Below are 19,875 nucleotides of genomic sequence, written 5' to 3' on the forward strand. Positions count from 1 at the left end.
GATGCTGTAAGAAGTCTCACAACACCAGGTAATTGCTGGAAAATCTCAGTAGGTCTGACAGTATCTGTAAGTCATGATGTGGAGATGCTGGCGTTGGACTGGGGTGAACACAGTAAGAAGTCTCACAACACCAGGTTAAAGTCCAACAGGTTTATTTGGTAGCAAATACCATAAGCTTTTCCATAATGCAATCAAATAAACCTGTTGGACTTTAACCTGGTGTTGTGAGACTTCTGACTGTGTTCACCCCAGTCCAACGCCAGCATCTCCACATCATGACTTACAGATGCTGCCAGACCTACTGAGATTTTCCAGCATTTTCTCTTTTGGTTCCAGATTCCAGCATCCGCAGTAATTTGCTTTTATTCGGAGGTCCGAAGTAGTCCTCCAAACAATCACAAAGCGGACAGCTGGGGGCTGGGAACTTCTGCGCAGATGATGCCCGCACTTGACTAATGGCTGGCTGGACCAGCCCACATTGATCCGGGTCCCGAGAACCAGCTGGTCCTCCAACGAATCGGAGAGTGGGGCTGCAGTCCCCGCCCACTTTTGTCGTGGAGCGTCATGTGACGTCACAATATAGGATGATCGGCAGCCGCATCGACCAATGGGCGATCGGGTGCGCTGCCGAAGCCCAGTCGGTCCTCCAGCCAATCCGAGAGGGAATAAAGCTGGTCTCCCCGCCCTCCCCCTCTTGGAGTCGGGAGACAATAGCGCGACGTCACAACATGGGATGATTGACAGTGGGGCTGACCAATGAGCGTTCGGCCTAGCGGCCGGAGGACCAGGCGGTCCACCAAACAATCAGGGAGAGCGAGGGGGGCTGGACTCCTCTCCCCTCCCACCCAGGGTTGTTCTGCCTTCATTGTCCATATGTAGAAGGTCCAAGAGGCTGTCATTGGGATTGGCTATTTATTAAATGATTAGCAAAACGCACACCTCTGTCTCACCCCAGAAAATTGATTTGGACCATTGGCTGTGATCTGTGCCCAGCATTTTGAGCTGGGTAAGTGAAACGAGGGTTGCTGGTGGGAATATCATTGTGGGTATTTCTGGGGGTTGCAGCAAAGGGGCTGGTGGAGGTTGGAGAGACTCCCAAAGGCTCTGGGCTAGAGCAAAGGGCAGGACGGTGAAAAGTGGGGGTGTGGGAGCGAGTCCCAAATTGGGGGAACGGGCAGAGTCCCAAAGAGAGGGAGAGAACGTGCACCAGTGACGGGGTTAGAGTGGATCCTGAGGAGTGGGCAAGACAGGAGGTCAATGAAGGATTTCGGAATAGGGTCGGGTGCAGCAGCTTTCCAAATTGTGTAGGGGGGAAGTTCGGGGCTCAGACTTGGTGGGGAGGGCTGGGGAATTGTTACGTAAAAACTGGAATTGTCCACTACGAATATCTTTAAAGTTTTTAAGTTCAAAGTTTATTTTTTGATTTATTATTGTCTCATGTATTAGTATACAGTGAAAAGTACTGTTTCTTACGGCTATACAGACAGAGCATACCATTCATAGAGAAGGAAAGGAGAGAGTGCAGAATGTAGTGTTCCGGTCACAGCTAGGGTGTAGAGAAAGATCAACTTAATGCAAGGTAGGGTCATTCAAAAGTCTGATGGCAGCAGGGAAGAAGCTGTTCTTGAGTCGGTTGGTACGTGACCTCAAACTTTTGTATCTTTTTCTTGACGGAAGAAGGTGGAAGAGAGAATGTCTGGGGTGTGTGGGGTCCTTGATTATCCTGACTGCTTTTCCGAGGCAGCGGGAAGTGTAGACAGAGTCAATGGATGGGAGGCTGGTTTGCGTGATGGATTGGGCTATGTTCACAACCCTTTGTAGTTTCTTGCGTCTTAGGCAGAGCAGCAGCCAGACCAAGCTATGATACAACCAGAAAGGATGCTTTCTATGGTGCATCTGTAAAATGTATTAATGTCACAAGTAGGCTTACATTAACACTGTAATGAAGTTAACTGTGAAAACCCCTAGTTGCCACACTCCGCTGCCTGTTTGGGTACACTGAGGGAAAATCTAGCATGGTCAATGCACCTAACCAGTCCTGTACTAAAAATGATGACTTCTATCAACTCTTTTTGCAGAGAATCAGCAAGAGAGGATTGACAGAAAGAAAAGTTGATCCATCGCTCACGTCAAAATATCCGACAGAGCCATTCAATTCATCAGCATCCGAATATCATCGAAAAAACATTCAGAGTCAACCCGGAGAGACACGAGGACTCCCGCAGCATGGAAAAACCTTGGAAATGTGGGGACTGCGGGAAAGGATTCAAAGCCCCGTCGCACCTGGAATCTCACCGACGCACCCACACTGGGGAGAAACCGTTCACCTGCTCGCTGTGCGGGAAGGGATTCAGCGATTCGTCCAGCCTGCTGACCCACCAGCGAGTTCACACCGGGGAGAGGCCGTACACCTGCTCCGAGTGCGGGAAGGGATTCACTAATTCGTCCAACCTTCACAGACACCGCCGCATCCACACCGGGCAGAGGTGGTTCACCTGCACCGAGTGTGGGAGGGGTTTCACCGACTCGTCCAACCTGCTGGCACACCAGCGGGTTCACACTGGGGAGAGACCCTTCACCTGCTCAGTGTGTGGGAAGGCGTTCACTAAGTCATCCCACCTGGTGACGCACAAGCGTCTTCACGCCAGAGAGAACCCATCTGTCCGCTACATGTCCAAGAACGGATTCGGCGATCCGTCCGCCCTGCGGGTTCAGGCTGGGGAGAGGCCATTCGCCTGCGCTGAGTGTGGGAAAGGGTTCGCTCATTCCTCCGACCTCCTGGTACACCAGCGCATTCACACCGGGGAGAGGCCATTCGCCTGTTCCGAGTGCGGGAAGGGATTCACTCGCTCCGCCCAATTGCTGACGCACAAGCGCATCCACACTGGGGAGAGGCCCTTCACCTGTTTACAGTGTGGGAAGGGATTTAGCGATCCATCCACTCTGCAGACACACCAACGAGTTCACACCGGGGAGAGACCGTTCACCTGCTCCGAGTGCGGGAAGGGATTCACCGACTCATCCAACTTTCACAGGCACCGCCGCATTCACACCGGGGAGAGGCCATTCACCTGCTCGGAGTGTGGGAAGGAATTCAGCGATTCCTCCAACCTGCTGTCACACCAGCGGGTTCACACCGGGGAGAGGCCTTTTATCTGCTCAGTGTGCGGGAAGGGATTCACTCAGTCGTGCAACCTGCTGAGCCATCAGCACCTCCACACTAGGGAGAGCCCGTTTGTCTGCTCCAAGTGCGGGGACGGATTCGGTGACCCATCTGCCCTGAGGAAACACCGGCTCATTCACATTGTCGAGAGGCCGTTCACCTGCACCATGTGCGGGAAAGGATACACTTCTTCGTTCAACTTGCTGAGACACCAGGGCAGTCACACTGATTAGAGATCTTCCTCAGTGCTCAGACTTTGGGAGTGACTATTTTAACAACTTATAAAGAACTGATGGCACCTTCACACTTGTAAGACCCAGGTCAGAAACGCCAAGGTGTTTTATGAAGTCAGCCTTATCTTATAAAGCAGAGGTTATTCCCCCCTCTGAGAACTAACACTGAAACACCCAGGAGAAGTACCTCGCCCTACAATCTGTAAAAAGTGTGTGTGAGTGGTGTGATTCAGCAACTTCTAGTGTTCAATAAAAATAAATCCCTGGCACTCTCTCTCAAATCAACATGTAACGACTTATTTATCGAACTAAACTATTGACAAACCAAATAAATCCCTTTTAACTGTTAACTATTTCCAAATAAAACAAGATTCTAATGGTATGCTGTTCCAATAAATAAACCTTCCACTCATTAACAAAATAAAATTTAGTCACTCTCGAAATTAGTAAAGTAAAGTTTATCTATTAGTCACAAGTAAGGCTTACATTAACACTGCAATGAAGTTACTGTGAAATTCCCCTAGTCACCAAGTGCACAGTATACGGAACAAAGTAAATGAACTTGTTGCGCACATTGAAATTGGCCGGTACGATGTTGTGGGCATCACAGACACGTGGATGCAAGGGGATCAGGGCTGGGATCTAAATATCCAAGGATATCAGTCCTATCGGAAGGACCAGCAGATGGGCAAAGGGGGCAGGGTTGCATTGTTAGTAAGGAATGAAGTTAAATCGATAGCAAGAAGTGATATCGGATCAGAAGGCAGAGAATCTCTGTGGGTAGAGTTGAGGAATCGCAAAGGTAAAAAGTCCCTGATGGGAGTTATGTACAGGCCCCCTAGCAGTAGTCAGGATGTGGGGCAGAAAATAAATCAGGAGATAGAAAAGGCAATATTACAATAATCATGGTGGACTTCAATCTGCAGGTGGATTGGGAAAATCAGGTGGTTCCCAAGAAAAATAATTTGTGGAATATCTAAGAGATAGTTTTTTGGAGCAGCTTGTGACAAAGCCTACTGGGGAACAGGCAATTCTGGATTTGGTGATGTGTAATGAGGCAGACTTGATTAGGGAACTTAAAGTGAAGGAACTCTGAGGGAGCAGTGACCACAATATGATAGAATTTACCCTGCAGTTTGAGAAGAAGAAGCTGGGATCAGATGTTAAAGTATTAGAAGTAAATAAAGGTAACTGCAAAGACATGAGCTGGCCAGAGTTGATTGGAAAGGGAGCCTAGCAGAGAACACAGTGGAACAGCAATGGCAGGGGTTTTTGCGGGTTATTCGGGAGGCACCAACAGAAATTCATCCCAAGGAGGAGGAAACATGCTAAGGAGAGCACAAGGCATCCATGGCTGACGAGGGAAGTCAAGGACAGCATAAAAGAAAAAGCATACGAAGTGGCGAGGATTAGCGGGAAGCCAGAGGATTGGGAAGGTTTTAAAAGCGAGCAGAAGACAACTAAAAAAGCAATAAGAGGGGAGAAGATGAAATATGAGTGTAAGCTAGCGAGTAATATAAAAGAAGATAGGGAGAGTTGTTTCCAATATATGAAAGGTAAGCAAGAGGCAAAAGTATCCATTGGACCACTGGAAAATGAGACTGGAGAAGTAATAATAGGAAACAAAATAATGGCAGAAGAACTGAATAGTTACTTTGCATCAGTCTTCACGGTGGAAGACACCAGTGGGATGCCAAAGCTCCTGGAGAGTCAGGGGGCACAGGTGAGTGTAGTGGCCATCACTAAGGAGAAGGTTCTGGGGAAACTGAAAGGTCTGAAGTTGGATAAATTTCCTGGACCGGATGGACTACACCCCAGGGTTCTAAAAGAGATACTGAGGAAATTGTGGAGGCATTGGTGGTGATCTTCCAGCAATCACTGGAGGCAGGGAGGGTATCAGAGGACTGGAAAGGAACTAATGTAACACCGCTTTTAAGAAGGCAGGGAGGCAGCAGACGGGAAATTATAGGCCGGTGTTAGCCTGACTTCGGTCATTGGCAAGATTTTAGAGTCCATTATTAAAGATGAGATCGCAGAGTACTTGGAAATGCATGATCGAGTAGGACTGAGTCAGCACGGCTTTGTCAAGGGGAGGTCATGTCTGAGAAATCTGTTAGAGTTCTTTGAGGAGGTAACAAGGAAGTTAGATAAAGGAGAACCAGTGGACATGATTTATTTAGATTTCCAGAAGGCCTTTGACAAGGTGCCGCATAGGAGACTGTTAAATAGGTTAAGAGCCCATGGTGTTAAGGGTAAGATCCTGGCATGGATAGAGGATTGGCTGACTGGTAAAAGGCCAGTCCTTTTTCAGGATGGCAGCCGGTGACTAGTGGTGTGCCTCAGGGTGTGTGCAGGTCAATGCACATAACCAGCACGTCTTTCAGAATGTGGGAGGAAACTGGAGCACCCGGAGGAAACCCACGCAGACACGGGGAGAACGTGCAAACTCCACACAGACAGTGACCCAAGCCGGGAATCGAACCTGGGTCCCAAGCGCTGTGAAGCAGCAGTGCTAACCACCATGCCACCCTGGTTTTACAACCAGGTTTTGTGTCTTCCGGAATATTCCGGGCTTTCTCTGTTGATTCTTCTGTCTGGAACTTCTTTCTTCTTTTGTACCCTTGCTATCTAGATGGTACTTTCTCTAACATAGATGAAACTCTGAAAGCCAGCGATTCTCGTTGCAGTTGAGAGCTGAGGGCTGTTGGCTCTAGTCGGTGGCAGTTGTTCTACTCTCTTTGTCCCACTGCCCCCTTCTTATATACCCATGATGACATATCAATATTTCTCACTCGAGGATTGGTCCTCGGTTGTCAAAACCATCAGATTTAAATTTAATAGCTTTTTGGTATCTAATTGCCTGATTCAAATTGATTGGCAAAATTCAAAAGCCAGTTGTCTTGGTTAAAAACTGCTGCTTGGCCTTTCGATACAAATGTTTCAGGTTGGGGCTCTCTGTGTACTTGCATTTCTAAAATCTCAAAGCAGAGAAAAAGTACCACCTTTTTAACGGGATCGTGCAATGCTTCCCCCACCCCCGTCCCCCATCCCCATCCCCACCCCCATCCCCCACCCCCGTCCCCCGCTAGCATTTTACAATTTTGCAAACACCACATTCTAACGTTGTATCTCCCAATCTATAACTACTTTACCCAACTTTGCAACACTGGGCCCAAGGTTTTTACATTTGAATTTGGCACTAGGGCGAGCATAAGGTGTTTCACTCCAGGTATGATTCATGTGACCCAATAGGGAAGCTTTATTTATTTAAGAACACAGTTAAAATATAACAAAAAGAACTAGCATATCGTTTTACCAATTACAAGAGTCAAACATAATGTAGTATAAACCTTAACAGCTAGCTATCTATTTTGTTCCAAATTGAACTCCATCCCACAGACATAAACCATTTTCTAGACTTGACACAGAAAGCAAGTATGCGCACATGATGCTGGGCTTTCAGCTTTATAACACCAGCTGTGAGTTGGTCCTTTGAATATCCAAAGATGTGCAGGTTAGGCAGATTGGCCATGCTAAATTGCTCCTTCGTGTTCAAAGATGTGCAGGTGAGGTGGATTCGCCATGCTAAATTGCCCCTTAGTGTCAGGGGGACTAGCTAGGGTAAATGTATGGGGTTATGGGGATGCCTGGGTGGGATTGTGGTCGGTACAGACTCGATGGGCTGAATGGCCTCCTTCTGCACTGTAGTGATTCTATGTTGGAACAAATCTCTGAGGCTTCCCAGTCCTGGAACTTTCAGCACGCCTCTGCAGAGAGAGACAGAGAGATACTGCCTTCTTCCATCAGCTCCTAATAGCAACTAAACTAAAACTAGCAACTAAATAGCAACTAAACTAAACTGGGTTTCCTCCGGGTGTTCCGGTTTCCTCCCACAGTCCAAAGATGTGCGGGTTAAGTTGATTGGCCATGCTAAAAATTGCCCCTTAGTGTCCTGGGATGCGTAGATTAGAGGGATTAGCGGCTAAAATATGTAGGGATATGGGGGTAGGGCCTGGGTGGGATTGTGGTCGGTGCAGACTCGATGGGCCGAATGGCCTCTTTCTGTACTGTATGGTTTCTATGATTTCTATGATAAAACTAAAAATTTGGACTTTTCTGTGGAAAATAAAACTGTTCCCAGGCATCACCTGACCTGTTAATCATCCCCCAAATCATGCTCCACCCAGCAAACCCCAAAGGACCATAAGCCCCAGGATAGTGCTTTAGGCCAGATTAAAATTTAACATGATGTCCATTATATTGCTTCAGCAACAATTAGAGACACCGGCTGCAGACAAACGGTGCCGGCAATTTCCAGGGCCTGCTGGAAACACACTGGAAAGAAACATGTTTAAAATACATTTCTTAAAGGCACAGTATCGTCGCACACTGAGGACAACAAAGAAAAGTCCAGCTCAGAAACAGGCCCTTCAGCCCTCCAAGCCTGTGCTGATCATGATGCCTGCCTAAACTAAAACTGTATGCACTTACGGAGTCCATATCCTTCCAGTCCCATCCTATTCATGTATTTGTCTAGTTGCCCTTTGAATGCCGCCATCGTACCTGCTCCCACCACCTCCCCAGGCAGCGCATTCCAGCCATTCACCACCTCTGTGTGAAAAAACTTGCCTTGCACATCTCCTCTAAACTTTTCCCCATGCACCTTAAACCTACAACTTGACTTTTCTACCCGAGGAAAGAGCACCTGACTATCCACTCCATCCACGCCACTCATAATCTTGTAGACCTCTATCAGATCACCCCCTCAATCTCCGTCATTCCAGTGAGAACAAACCGAGTTTATCCAAACTCTCATAGCTAATACCCTCCAGATCAGGTAACATCCTGGTAAACCTCTTCTGTACTCTCTTCAAAGATCCACATCCTTCTGGTAGTGTGGCGACCAGAATTGTAGACAATATTCTAAATGAGGAGAGCATGGGTCAGAAGCTGTTACTGCCTGGAGAGGTTTAGACTGTCCTCCCAACTTTGGAGACACCAGCGAGTTCAAAAGTGATTCCAGGGGTTGGATTCTGCTGTTGTTGCTGCTGTTAATCACATCCAGGATTGAACCATGTTCATTTGGACAGTTGGGTCTGTTTCCGCTGTTAGTAGATCCAGTGACTGATGTGGAAATTAATATTCTGGGTTCGTTAAATGAATAAATCACCCATGTTTAAACAGTCAGCCGTGTTTTATTTTTTCTATTCGTTCCCAGGATGTGGGTGTCGCTGTTTCACCAACATTTATTGCCCCTCTCCAAATTGCCCTTGATCTGTGCAGCCTGGTTACAGAATCAACAACATTGCTGTGGCTCGAGAGTCACATGTAGGCCAGAGTGGGTCAGCATGGCAGCATTCCTTTAATAAATTTGATTTAATTTTCTTTATTATTGTCACATGTATTAGTACACAGTGAGTCAATGGATGGAGGCTGGTTTCATAGAATGCCTACAGTACAGAAAGAGGCCGTTTGGCCCATCAAGTCTGTTCCAACCCCATCCCAGTCAGCCCTACTCCTGTAACCCCACACATTAAACCAGTTAATCCCCCTGACATGACAGGCAATTTAGCATTGTCAATGAACCTGGATGTCTCTGAGCGGGTAGGAAGCATCCTAAAAAAGGCGGATAACCAGACAGACGTCATTGTCCACATTGGGGCAAATGACGTAGGCAGAGAGAGCAGGGAGGTCCTGCGAGAGCAATTCAGGGAGTTGGGTAGTAGGCTAAAAAGCAGGGCCTCTAGGGTAGCGATCTCTGGACTACTCCCAGTGCCACAAGCTAGTGAGGCCAGGAACAGGGAGACTGCACAGCTGAACGCGTGGCTAATGAACTGGTGCAGGAGGGAGGGTTTCGAATTCGTGGATCACTGGGAAGTCTTCAAGAGAGGATGGCACCTGTACAAGAAGGACGGGGTTGCACCTAAACTGGAGAGGTACGAATATCCTTGCTGGGAGTTTTGCGAGTGTGGTTCGGGTGGGTTTAAACTAATGTGGCAGGGGGGTGGGGATCAGAACAATAGGTCAAGAAGCATAGAGGCTGGGGACGAGGTTGGGGCCAAGACAAGGCTATCTAAGAGGAAGAGCATTCTGGGGGAGGATGACCTCAGTGGGCCTGGAGGTCTGGAGTGCATCTGCTTCAATGCAAGGGGCGTCAAGGGCAAGACAGATGAACTTAGAGCCTTAATGCTTGCGCGGAACTTGGATGTGGTTGCAGTGATGGAGACTTGGTTAAAAGAAGGACGGGACTGGCAGCTGAATATTCCGGGGTACAAGTGTTTTAGGCGAGACAGAGGAGAGGTGGGGGAGTAGCAATGCTGGTTAGGGAGCATATTACAGCGGTACAGAGGGTGGACAATATGCAAGGGTCAGGTAACGAGTCACTGTGGGTGGAGCTCAGAAACAGGAAGGGCGCAGTCACTATGCTGGGGGTATACTACAGGCCTCCCAACAGCCCACAGGAAGTTGAGGAACGGATATGTAAGGAGATTCGGGACAGGTGCAGAAAAAATAGGGTTGTTGTAGTGGGAGACTTTAATTTCCCTCACATAGATTGGAAATCGCTTAGGGCTGGGAGCCTGGACGGGGAAGAAATTATAAAATGCGTACAGGAAGGTTCTTTGGAACAATATGTTGACAGTCCAACTAGAGAGGGGGCTATACTGGACCTAGTACTGGGGAATGAGCCCGGTTGCAGTAGGGGAACATGTGGCAAATAGTGACCATAATTCTGTAAACTTTAGGATAGTAATGGAAAAAGATGAGTGTCGTCCTATGGGTAAGGTACTGAATTGGGGGAAGGCTAACTACAGCCGGATTAGGCAGGATTTGGTGGCTGTTGATTGGGAGAGACTGTTCAAGGGTAAATCCACATCTGGCATGTGGGAGTCTTTTAAGGAGCAGTTGATAGGACTGCAGGACAGGCATGTGCCTGTAAAGAGGAAGGATAGGAAAGGTAGGACTCGAGAGCCGTGGATAACCAGTGAAATTGTGGATCTAATCAAAAAGAAAAAAGAGGCATACATGAGGTCCAGGAAGCTAAAAATAGATGGAGCACTGGAAGAATACAGAGAAAGTAGAAAAGAACTCAAACAGGGACTTAGAAGGGCAAAAAGGGGTCACGAAATGTCCTTGACAGACAGGATTAAGGAGAATCCTAAGGCATTTTATACCTACGTTAGGAACAAGAGGGTTGTTAGGGAAAGATTCGGACCTCTCAGGGACAAAGGAGAGGAATTATGCTTAGAACCAAAGGAAGTAGGTGAGATCCTAAACGAATACTTTGCATCAGTATTCACAAAGGAGAGGGACATATTGACTGGTAGTGTCTCAGAGAGATGTGTTGACCCGTTAGAAAAAATCTCAATTACAAGGGAGGAAGTGTTAGGTTTTTTAGGAAACATTAAGACAGACAAATCCCCAGGGCCAGATGGCATCTATCCTAGACTCCTCAGGGAGGCGAGAGATGCAATTGCTGGGCCTCTAACAGAAATCGTTGTCTCTTCACTGGACACAGGTGACGTCCCAGAGAATTGGAGGACAGCAAATGTGGTCCTGTTATTTAAGAAGGGTAGGAAGGATAACCCGGGTAATTATAGGCCGGTGAGCTTGACATCCGTGGTAGGGAAGTTGTTGGAGAAGATTCTTAGAGATAGGATATATGCGCATTTAGAACTGAATAATCTCATTAGTGATAGACAACATGGTTTTGTACGAGGGAGGTCATGCCTCACAAATTTGGTTGAGTTTTTTGAGGAGGTGACAAAAACGATTGACGAGGGAAGGGCCGTGGATGTCGTCTATATGAATTTTAGTAAAGCGTTTGACAAGGACCCTCATGGCAGGCTGGGGCAAAAGGTTAAATCTCACGGGATAAAAGGTGAGCTAGCTAGATGGGTGGAGAACTGGCTTAGCCATAGAAGACAGAGGGTAGCAGTGGAGGGGTCTTTTTCCGGTTGGAGGTCTGTGACTCGTGGTGTTCCGCAGGGCTCTGTACTGGGACCTCTGCTGTTTGTGATATATATAAATGATTTGGAGGAAGATGTAACTGGTGTGATCAGTGAGTTTGCGGACGACACAAAGATTGCTGGAGTTGCGGATAGTGATGAACATTGTCAGAGAATACAGCAGGATATAGATAGGCTGGAACATTGGGCGGAGAAATGGCAGATGGAATTTAATCCAGATAAATGCGAAGTGATGCATTTCGGTAGATCTAATGTAAGGGGGAGCTATACAATAAATGGCAGAACCATCAGGAGTATAGACACACAGAGGGACCTGGGTGTACAAGTGCACAGATCGTTAAACGTGGCAGCACAGGTGGAGAAGGTGGTGAAGAAGGCATATGGCATGCTTGTCTTTATTGGATGGGGCATAGAATATAAAAGTTGGCATATGATGTTGCAGCTTTATAGAACAATGGTTAGGCCACATTTGGAATACTGCATCCAGTTCTGGTCGCCACACTACCAGAAGGACGTGGAGGCTTTGGAGAGAGTACAGAGAAGGTTTACCAGGATGTTGCCTGGTATGGAGGTCTTAGCTATGAGGAGAGATTGGGTAAACTGGGGTTGTTCTCCCTGGAAAGACGGAGGATGAGGGGCGACCTAATAGAGGTGTATAAAATTATGAAGGGCATAGATAGGGTGAACAGTGGGAAGCTTTTTCCCGGGTCGGAGGTGACGAACACAAGGGGTCACGGGTTCAAGGTCAGGGGGGCAAGTTTCAACACAGATGTCAGGGGGACGTATTTTACACAGAGGGTGGTGGGGGCCTGGAATGCACTGCCAAGCAAGGTGATTGAGGCGGACACGCTGGGATCGTTTAAGACTTATCTACATAGCCACATGAACAGACTGGGAATAGAGGGATACAAAAGAATGGTCTAGTTGGGCACATGAGCGGCGCAGGCTTGGAGGGCGGAAGGGCCTGTTCCTGTGCTGTATTGTTCTGTGTTCTAACCCGCACATCTTTAGTTTGTGTGATGGATTGGACTTAGTTGACAAACCTTTGTAATTTCCTGCAGTCTTGGTGTGTGTGTGTTTTGTGCAGAGTGAGAATGGACTCAATTGGAGGCAAGGATGGGTCCCTCCCGGGCACTGGGACCAAAGTTGGCAACAGAAAGCCCCGCCCACCCACTGCCCCAGCCGCGAGATGGCGGCAGGAGAACCGGCGCATGCGCCCAATTTGCCAGGCTCCAAGATGGCGGCCTGTTTCCATGGTCACCATGGCCGGAGCCGCTTGTCCGCGGGCCCATCTGCAGGAGGGGGGAGGTTAAATGAAGAGAATCTTAAATGAGTCATTATAAATCAAGAGATCTCCACTTCCCCCAGACGCGCTCCCTGTCACTCGGCCTGGAATTCTAGCTTTTTCCCTCCGGCACCATTTTCCTCCTCGTCCCGGCGGCCGAGGGCAAGAAGCGACCCTGCGTGGGCGTCACCCACAGATGATTGATGGGTCTAACACCCAATAGGCGTCAGGTGTCGGTCCGGAGGCCCAATTGTTCCCCCAACCAATCAGAGAGTGAGCGGGGCTGGACGCTCTGCCGCACAGCACGGAGTGGGTTGACGTGACATTCAAACGCGCTTGATTGACAGGTCAGTGGACAAATAATAATCGGGTTTGACAAAGGAGGGCGTTTAGGTCCCTAACCAATCAGAGTAGGAATGTGATGGTCTTCGCGCTTCCTCTTGTGGTGGGCTGGACCATGACGTGACGTCACAATGCCTGGCTGGTTGACTGGCTCTTCAACCATTGAGCGACCAGATATGCGGCCGGAGGACCAGGCTGTCCTCCAACCAATCAGAGAGGTTCCAGGTTTGGAGTCCCCGCCCCCCTTGGCAGCAGGGAGCGGGGGATGACTTGACGTCACAACGTGGGATGATTGACAGTGGGACTGACCAATGAGCGTTCGGACTAGCGGCCGGAGGATCAGGCGGTCCTCCAACCAATCAGGGAGGGACTGCTCTCCCCTTCCCTCCTCCCAAGGTTGTTCTGCCTTCATTGTCCATGTAAAAGGTCCCAGTGAGAGGCTGTCATTGTGATTGGCTGTTTATTAAATGATTAGCAAAATGCACACCTCTGTCTCAGCCAGAGAAATGATTTGGATCATTGGCTGTGATCTGTGCCCAGCATTTTGAGCTGTGTAAGTGAAATGAGGGTTGATGGTGGGAATATCATTGTTTTTATTTCTGGGGGTTGCAGCAAAGGGGCTGGTGGAGAATGGAGAGACTCCCCAAGGCTCTGGGCTGAAGCAAAGGGTAGGACGGTAAAGGGGGGGGGGGGGGAGTCCCAAACTGGGGGAACGGGCAGAGTCCCAAAGCGAGGGAGGGAAGGGAGAAAACGTGCACCAGTGACAGGGGTCAGAGTTGATCCTGAGGAGTGGACAAGATAGGAGGTCAATGAAGGAGTTTGGAGTCGGGTAGGGTGTGGGGCCTTTCCAAATTGGGGGGGGGCGGTCAGGCCGAAACTCAGTGGGGAGGGCTGGGGAATTCATTGAATCATTGAATTCCTACAGTGCAGAAGGAGGCCATTTGGCCCATTGCGTCTGTACTGACCACAGTCCCACCCAGGCCGTATTCCCGCAACCCCACATATTTACCCTGCTAATCCTCCGATAGTAGGATCAATTTAGCATGGCCAATCCATCTAACCCGCACATCTTTGGACTGTGGGAGGAATCCGGAGCACCCGGAGGAAACCCAAGTAGACACGGGAGAATGTGCAGACTCCACACAGACAGTGACCCAAGCCAGGATTTGAACCTGGGTCCCTGGCGCTGTGAGACAGCACTGCTAACCACTGTGCCAACCACTGTGGCACTGTGTCACCACTTAGCCAGTGCTAATGACTGTGCCACCGTGCCACCAAATTGTTGCATAGAAACTAGAATTGTCCACTATGAATATCTTTAAGGTTTAAAGTTTATTTCTTAGTGTCACAAGTAGGCTTACATGAACACTGCAATGAAGTTACTGTGAAAATCCCCTAGTTGCCACACTCCAGCGCCTGTTTCGGGTACACTGAGGGAGAATTTAGCATGGCCAATGCACCCAACCAGTCCTGTAGCTAGAGTGATGACTTCTGTAATCTCCTTTTGCAGGGTATCGGCAAGGGAGGATTGACAGAAAGGAAACTCAAAGAATCGCTCAAGTCAAAAGATCTAACAGAGCCACTCGATTCGTCAGCACCCGAACATCATCGGCCTTTGAATGTGGACGGAGAAATGTTTCTCTCGTTGAAAAGGTTCTAAACATCAGTGTGACTGGAAAAGCATCGAGTCACACGCACACCCGAGTGAGAGTATTCCAGCGTACTGAGTGTGGAAAGAGCTTTAACCAGTTACACAGCCTGAAAATACATCGCACCATTCACAGCGAGGAGAGACTGCACCCGTGTTCTGTGTGAGATTTAACTGATTGTTTAACCTGGAGAGTCACAAGGACACCCGCACCATGGAGAAACCGTGGAAATGTGGGGACTGCGGGAAGGGATTCAATTTCCCGTCCCAGCTGGAATCTCACCGACGCATCCACACTGGAGAGAGGCCATTCACCTGCTTGCAGTGTGCGAAGGGATTCAGCGATTCGTCCAGCCTGCTGAAACACCGACGAGTTCACACCGGCGAGAGACCGTACAGCTGCCCCGAGTGCGGAAAGGGCTTCACTGGTACATCCAGCCTGCGGAAACACCAGCGAGCTCACAGCGGGGAGAAGCCGTTCACCTGTTCCGTGTGTGGGAACGGATTCAGCGACCCATCCAATCTGAAGGCTCACAGGCAGGGTCATGCTGGGAAGAGACCTTTCATCTGCGGCGAGTGCGGGAAGGGATTCGCCCTTTCCTCTGACCTCTTGAGACACCAGCGAGTTCACACTGGGGAAAGACCTTTCACCTGCTCAGAGTGCGGGAAGGGATTCGCTCAGTTGTCCCACCTGCTGACACACCGGAGCGTTCACACTGGGGAGAGACCCTTCACCTGCTCCGAGTGCGGCAAGAAATTCACGCAGTCGTCCAGTCTACTGACGCACAGACGCATCCACACCGGGGAGAGGCCCTTCACCTGCTCCGTCTGCGGGAACGGGTTCAGCGATTCCACCACCCTGAGGCAGCACCAGCGAGTCCACACCGGCGAGAGGCCGTTCACCTGCTCCGAGTGCGGCCAGAGATTCACCCGATCATCCAGCCTGCTGACCCACAGACACGTTCACACCGGGGAGAAGCCCTTCACCTGCTCGGTATGCGGGAAGGCTTTCACACAGTCCTCAACCCTGCGGACACACCGGCGAGTTCACACTGGGGAGAGACCCTTCACCTGCTCTGTGTGCGGGAAGGGATTCGCCTCTTCCTCCAATTTGCTGAAACACCAGGGCAGTCACACCGATTAGCGACCTTCCTCAATGCTCAGATCTTGGGAGTGATTTTAAATCCCTCAGAAGCCCATTCACACCAAGCAGAGAGTGATCAGCAAACTGGTGGCACGGTGGCACAGTGGTTCGCACTGCTGCCTCACAGTAAGAAGTTTAACAACACCAGGTTAAAGTCCAACAGGTTTATTTGGTAGCAAAAGCCACACAAGCTTTCGAGGCTCTAAGCCCCTTCTTCAGGTGAGTGGGAATTCTGTTCACAAACAGAACTTATAAAGACACAGACTCAATTTACATGAATAATGGTTGGAATGCGAATACTTACAACTAATCCAGTCTTTAAGAAACAAAACAATGGGAGTGGAGAGAGCATCAAGACAGGCTAAAAAGATGTGTATTGTCTCCAGACAAGACAGCCAGTGAAACTCTGCAGGTCCACGCAACTGTGGGAGTTACAAATAGTGTGACATGAACCCAATATCCCGGTTGAGGCCGTCCTTGTGTGTGCGGAACTTGGCTATCAGTTTCTGCTCAGCGACTCTGCGCTGTCGTGTGTCGCGAAGGCCGCCTTGGAGAACGCTTACCCGAATATCAGAGGCCGAATGCCCGTGACCGCTGAAGTGCTCCCCAACAGGAAGAGAACAGTCTTGCCTGGTGATTGTCGAGCGGTGTTCATTCATCCGTTGTCGCAGCGTCTGCCGGCCGCCTCACAGTGCCAGGGACCCGGGTTCAATTCCCACCTCGGGTCACTGTGTGGAGTTTGCATGTTCTCCCAGTGTCTGTGTGGGTTTCCTCCGGGTGCTCCGATTTCCTCCCACACTCCAAAGATGAGCAGGTTAGATGGATTGGCCATGCTAAATTGCCCCTTAGCATCAGGGGGATTAGCAGGGAAATTCATGGAGTTATGGGAATAGGGCCTGGGTGGGATTGTGGTCAGTGCAGGATTGCTGGGCCGAATGGCCTCCTCCTGCACTGTAGGGATTCTACGATTCTATGCATCAGCTGAGACTCCAAGGAGTCCATATTTAATTGTTGAGATGTGTTCTGCTGTTAATTACATCCGGGATAGGTAAAGGCACATAAAATTGCCAGCTTCAATGCACCCCTCCCTGATTCTGCATCACCATCCCTTTACTCAAGCACTCTCCCAGGGAGGGAAATAAAAACATGGGCGGCACAGTGGTTAGCACCGCTGCCTCACAGCGCCAGGGACCGGGTTCAATTCTGGCCTCAGGTCACTGTCTGTGTGGAGTTTGCACGTTCTCCCCGTGTCTGCGGGAGTTTCCTCCGGGTGCTCCAGTTTCCTCCCTCAGTCCAAAGATGTGCGGGTTAGGTTGATTGGCCATGCTAAAATTGCCCCTTAGTGTCAGAGGGATTAGGAGGGTAAATGAGAGTTACAGGAACAGGCCCTCGATGGGCTGAATGGCCTCCTTCTGTACTGTTGGATTCTATCTTGCTGCCTGGAGTGGTTTAGAAGGTCATCCTACCATAGAACAGCACAGGAACAGACCCTTCAGCCCACAATGTTGTGTCGAACATGACGCCAAATTAAGCTAATCCTTTCTGCCTGCCCTTGGTCCATATTCCTCTATTCTTTGCATATTCATGTGCTTACTTAAAACCCCTTAAACGCCCCTATCATATCTGCCTCCACCACCACACCTGGTTCCAGACACCTACCACTCTCTGTTTTAAAAAACTTATCCTTCACATCTCCATTGAACTTCCCCCTCTCACCTGAAGTGCATGCCCCCTAGTATTAGACATACCAACTCTTGGGGGAAAAAGATTCTGACTATCAACTCCATCTACGTCTCATAATTTTGTAGACTTCTATCAGGTCTCCCCTCAGCCTCCGCCGCTCCAGATAAAACAATACGAATTTGTCCAGACTCTCCTTATAACTCATATCCTCTAATCCAGGCAGCATCCTGGTAAACCTCTTCTGCACCTTCTCGAAAAATCTACATCCTTCCTGTAATGTGGCGACCAGAATTGAATGCAATATTCTAAGTGCGGCCTAACCAAAGTTTTATAAAACTTCAACATGACATCCTGACTCTTGTACTCGATGCCCCGACCAGTAAAAACAAGCATGCAGACTGAGATACCAGCGATGACAGGGGTTGGATTCTGCTGTTATTGCTCCTGTTAATCACATCCAGGACTGAATCATGTTCATTCTGACAGAGTGCCAAAGAGTGCCTTTGGTACATTGGCCTTTTCTCAATCAGAGTATCGAGTATAAAAGTTGGAGTATTATGGTAAGGTTATAAGGCATTGGTGAGGCCGAATTTAGAGTATTGTGTACAGTTTTGGTCACCTAGTTACAGGAAGGATGTAAATAAGGTTGAAAGAGTGCAGAGAAGGTTCACAAGGATGTTGCCGGGACTTGAGAAGCTGAGTTACAGAGAGAGATTGAATAGGTTGGGACTTTATTCCCTGGAGCGTAGAAGATTGAGGGGAGATTTGATAGAGGTGTATAAGATTTTGATGGGTATAGATAGAGTGAATGCAAGCAGGCTTTTTCCACTGAGGCTAGGGGAGAAAAAAACCAGAGGGCATGGGTTAAGGGTGAAAGGAGAAAAGTTTAAAGGGAATATTAGGGGGGGCTTTTTCACGCAGAGTGGTGGGAGTGTGGAATGAGCTGCCGGATAAAGTGGTAAATGCAGGGTCACTTTTAACATTTAAGAAAAACTTGGACGGGTTCATGGATGAGAGGGGTGTGGAGGGATATGGTCCAAGTGCAGGTCAGTGGGACTAGGCAAAAAATGGTTTGGCACAGACAAGAAGGGCCAAAAGGCCTGTTTCTGAGCTGTAATTTTCTATGGTTCTATGTGATATCATGGAAGTGACCCATTTCATGACAAAATTGTTCATTATGTTACTGAGATATAAATTAGAGTACAGTACCCAGCATTTGAATCATAGAATCCCTACAGTGCAGAAGGAGGCCATTCAGCCCATCGAGCCTGCACTGACAACAACCCCATCCCTGCTAATCCCCCTGACACTAAGGGAATTTTTTTTAGCATGGCCAATCCACCTAACCCGCACATCTTTAGACCGTGGGAGGAAACCGGGACATCCGGAGGAAACCCATGCAGACACGAGGAGAATGTGCAAACTCCGCACAGACAGTGACCCGAGGCCGGAATCGAACCCGGGTCCGGAATTGAACTCGGGTCCCTGGTGGCACTGCTCACCACTGTGCCACCTGGAAAATCATTGCCAGGAAAACTGTTCAACACAATATGCAATGCGTGAACTCATTAAAAAAATGAATTGAATGCCCAATGGGGAGGCGATGGTCTGGTGGTATTATCGCCAGACTGTTAATCCAGAAACTCAGCTAATCTTCTGGGGACCTGGGTTTGAATCCCACCACGGCAGATGGTGGAATTTGAATTCAATAATAAATATCTGGAATTAAGAATCTACTGATGACCATGAAACCATTGTCGATTGTTGGAAAAACCCATCTGGTTCACTAATCTCTTGCATAGAATCTTAGAATCTATAGCACAGAGACAGGCCCTTCGGCCCAAACTCTTGCATGCCAATCAAAATGCCCATCTAAGTTAACCCCATTTGCCTGCATTTGGCCCATTTCCCTCTAAACCTTTCCTATCCATGTATTTGTCCAAATGCTTTTTAAATGTTGTCAATGCCGCTGCCTCAACCACTTCCTCCAGCAGCTCATTCCACATACGTACCACCCTCTGTGTAAAAAAGCTGCTCCTCAGGTTCCCATTAATTCTTTCCCCTCTTAACTTAAACCTATGCCCTCTGATTCCCCAACCCTGGGAAAAAGACTGAGTGTGTTCACCCGACCCATGCCACTCATGATCATATACACCTCTATAAGATCACCCCTCAGTTTCCTATGTTCCAAAGGAAATATGTCCTAGCCTGTCCAATCTCTCCCTATAACTCAGTCATAGAATCATAGAAACCCTACAGCACAGAAAGAGGCCATTCGGCCCATCGAGTCTGCACTGACCACAATCCCACCCAGGCCCTACCCCCATACCCCTACATATTTTACCCACTAATCCCTCTAACGTACACATCTCAGGACACTAAGGGCAATTTTAGTATGGCCAATCAACCT

The 19,875-nt window shown here is 48.7% G+C and overlaps 1 protein-coding gene across 1 annotated transcript in view; it reads left to right on the forward strand.

Moving 5' to 3' along the window:
- Nucleotides 1–824: 824 nt before the first annotated feature.
- The window catches only part of LOC144480957 (uncharacterized), a 100,464-nt gene continuing 81,413 nt past the window's right edge, over nucleotides 825–19,875 (forward strand). Inside the window, exons 1-3 of the mRNA XM_078200571.1 lie at nucleotides 825–1,006; nucleotides 2,079–3,237; nucleotides 14,859–15,763. Of these exons, the coding sequence (XP_078056697.1) occupies nucleotides 2,227–3,237; nucleotides 14,859–15,763 (1,916 nt within the window). The 5' untranslated portion in view covers nucleotides 825–1,006; nucleotides 2,079–2,226. The remainder of the gene's footprint in view (nucleotides 1,007–2,078; nucleotides 3,238–14,858; nucleotides 15,764–19,875) is intronic.

The sequence above is a fragment of the Mustelus asterias genome, chromosome 30 (assembly GCF_964213995.1).
Source record: "Mustelus asterias chromosome 30, sMusAst1.hap1.1, whole genome shotgun sequence".
NCBI lineage: Eukaryota > Metazoa > Chordata > Chondrichthyes > Carcharhiniformes > Triakidae > Mustelus > Mustelus asterias.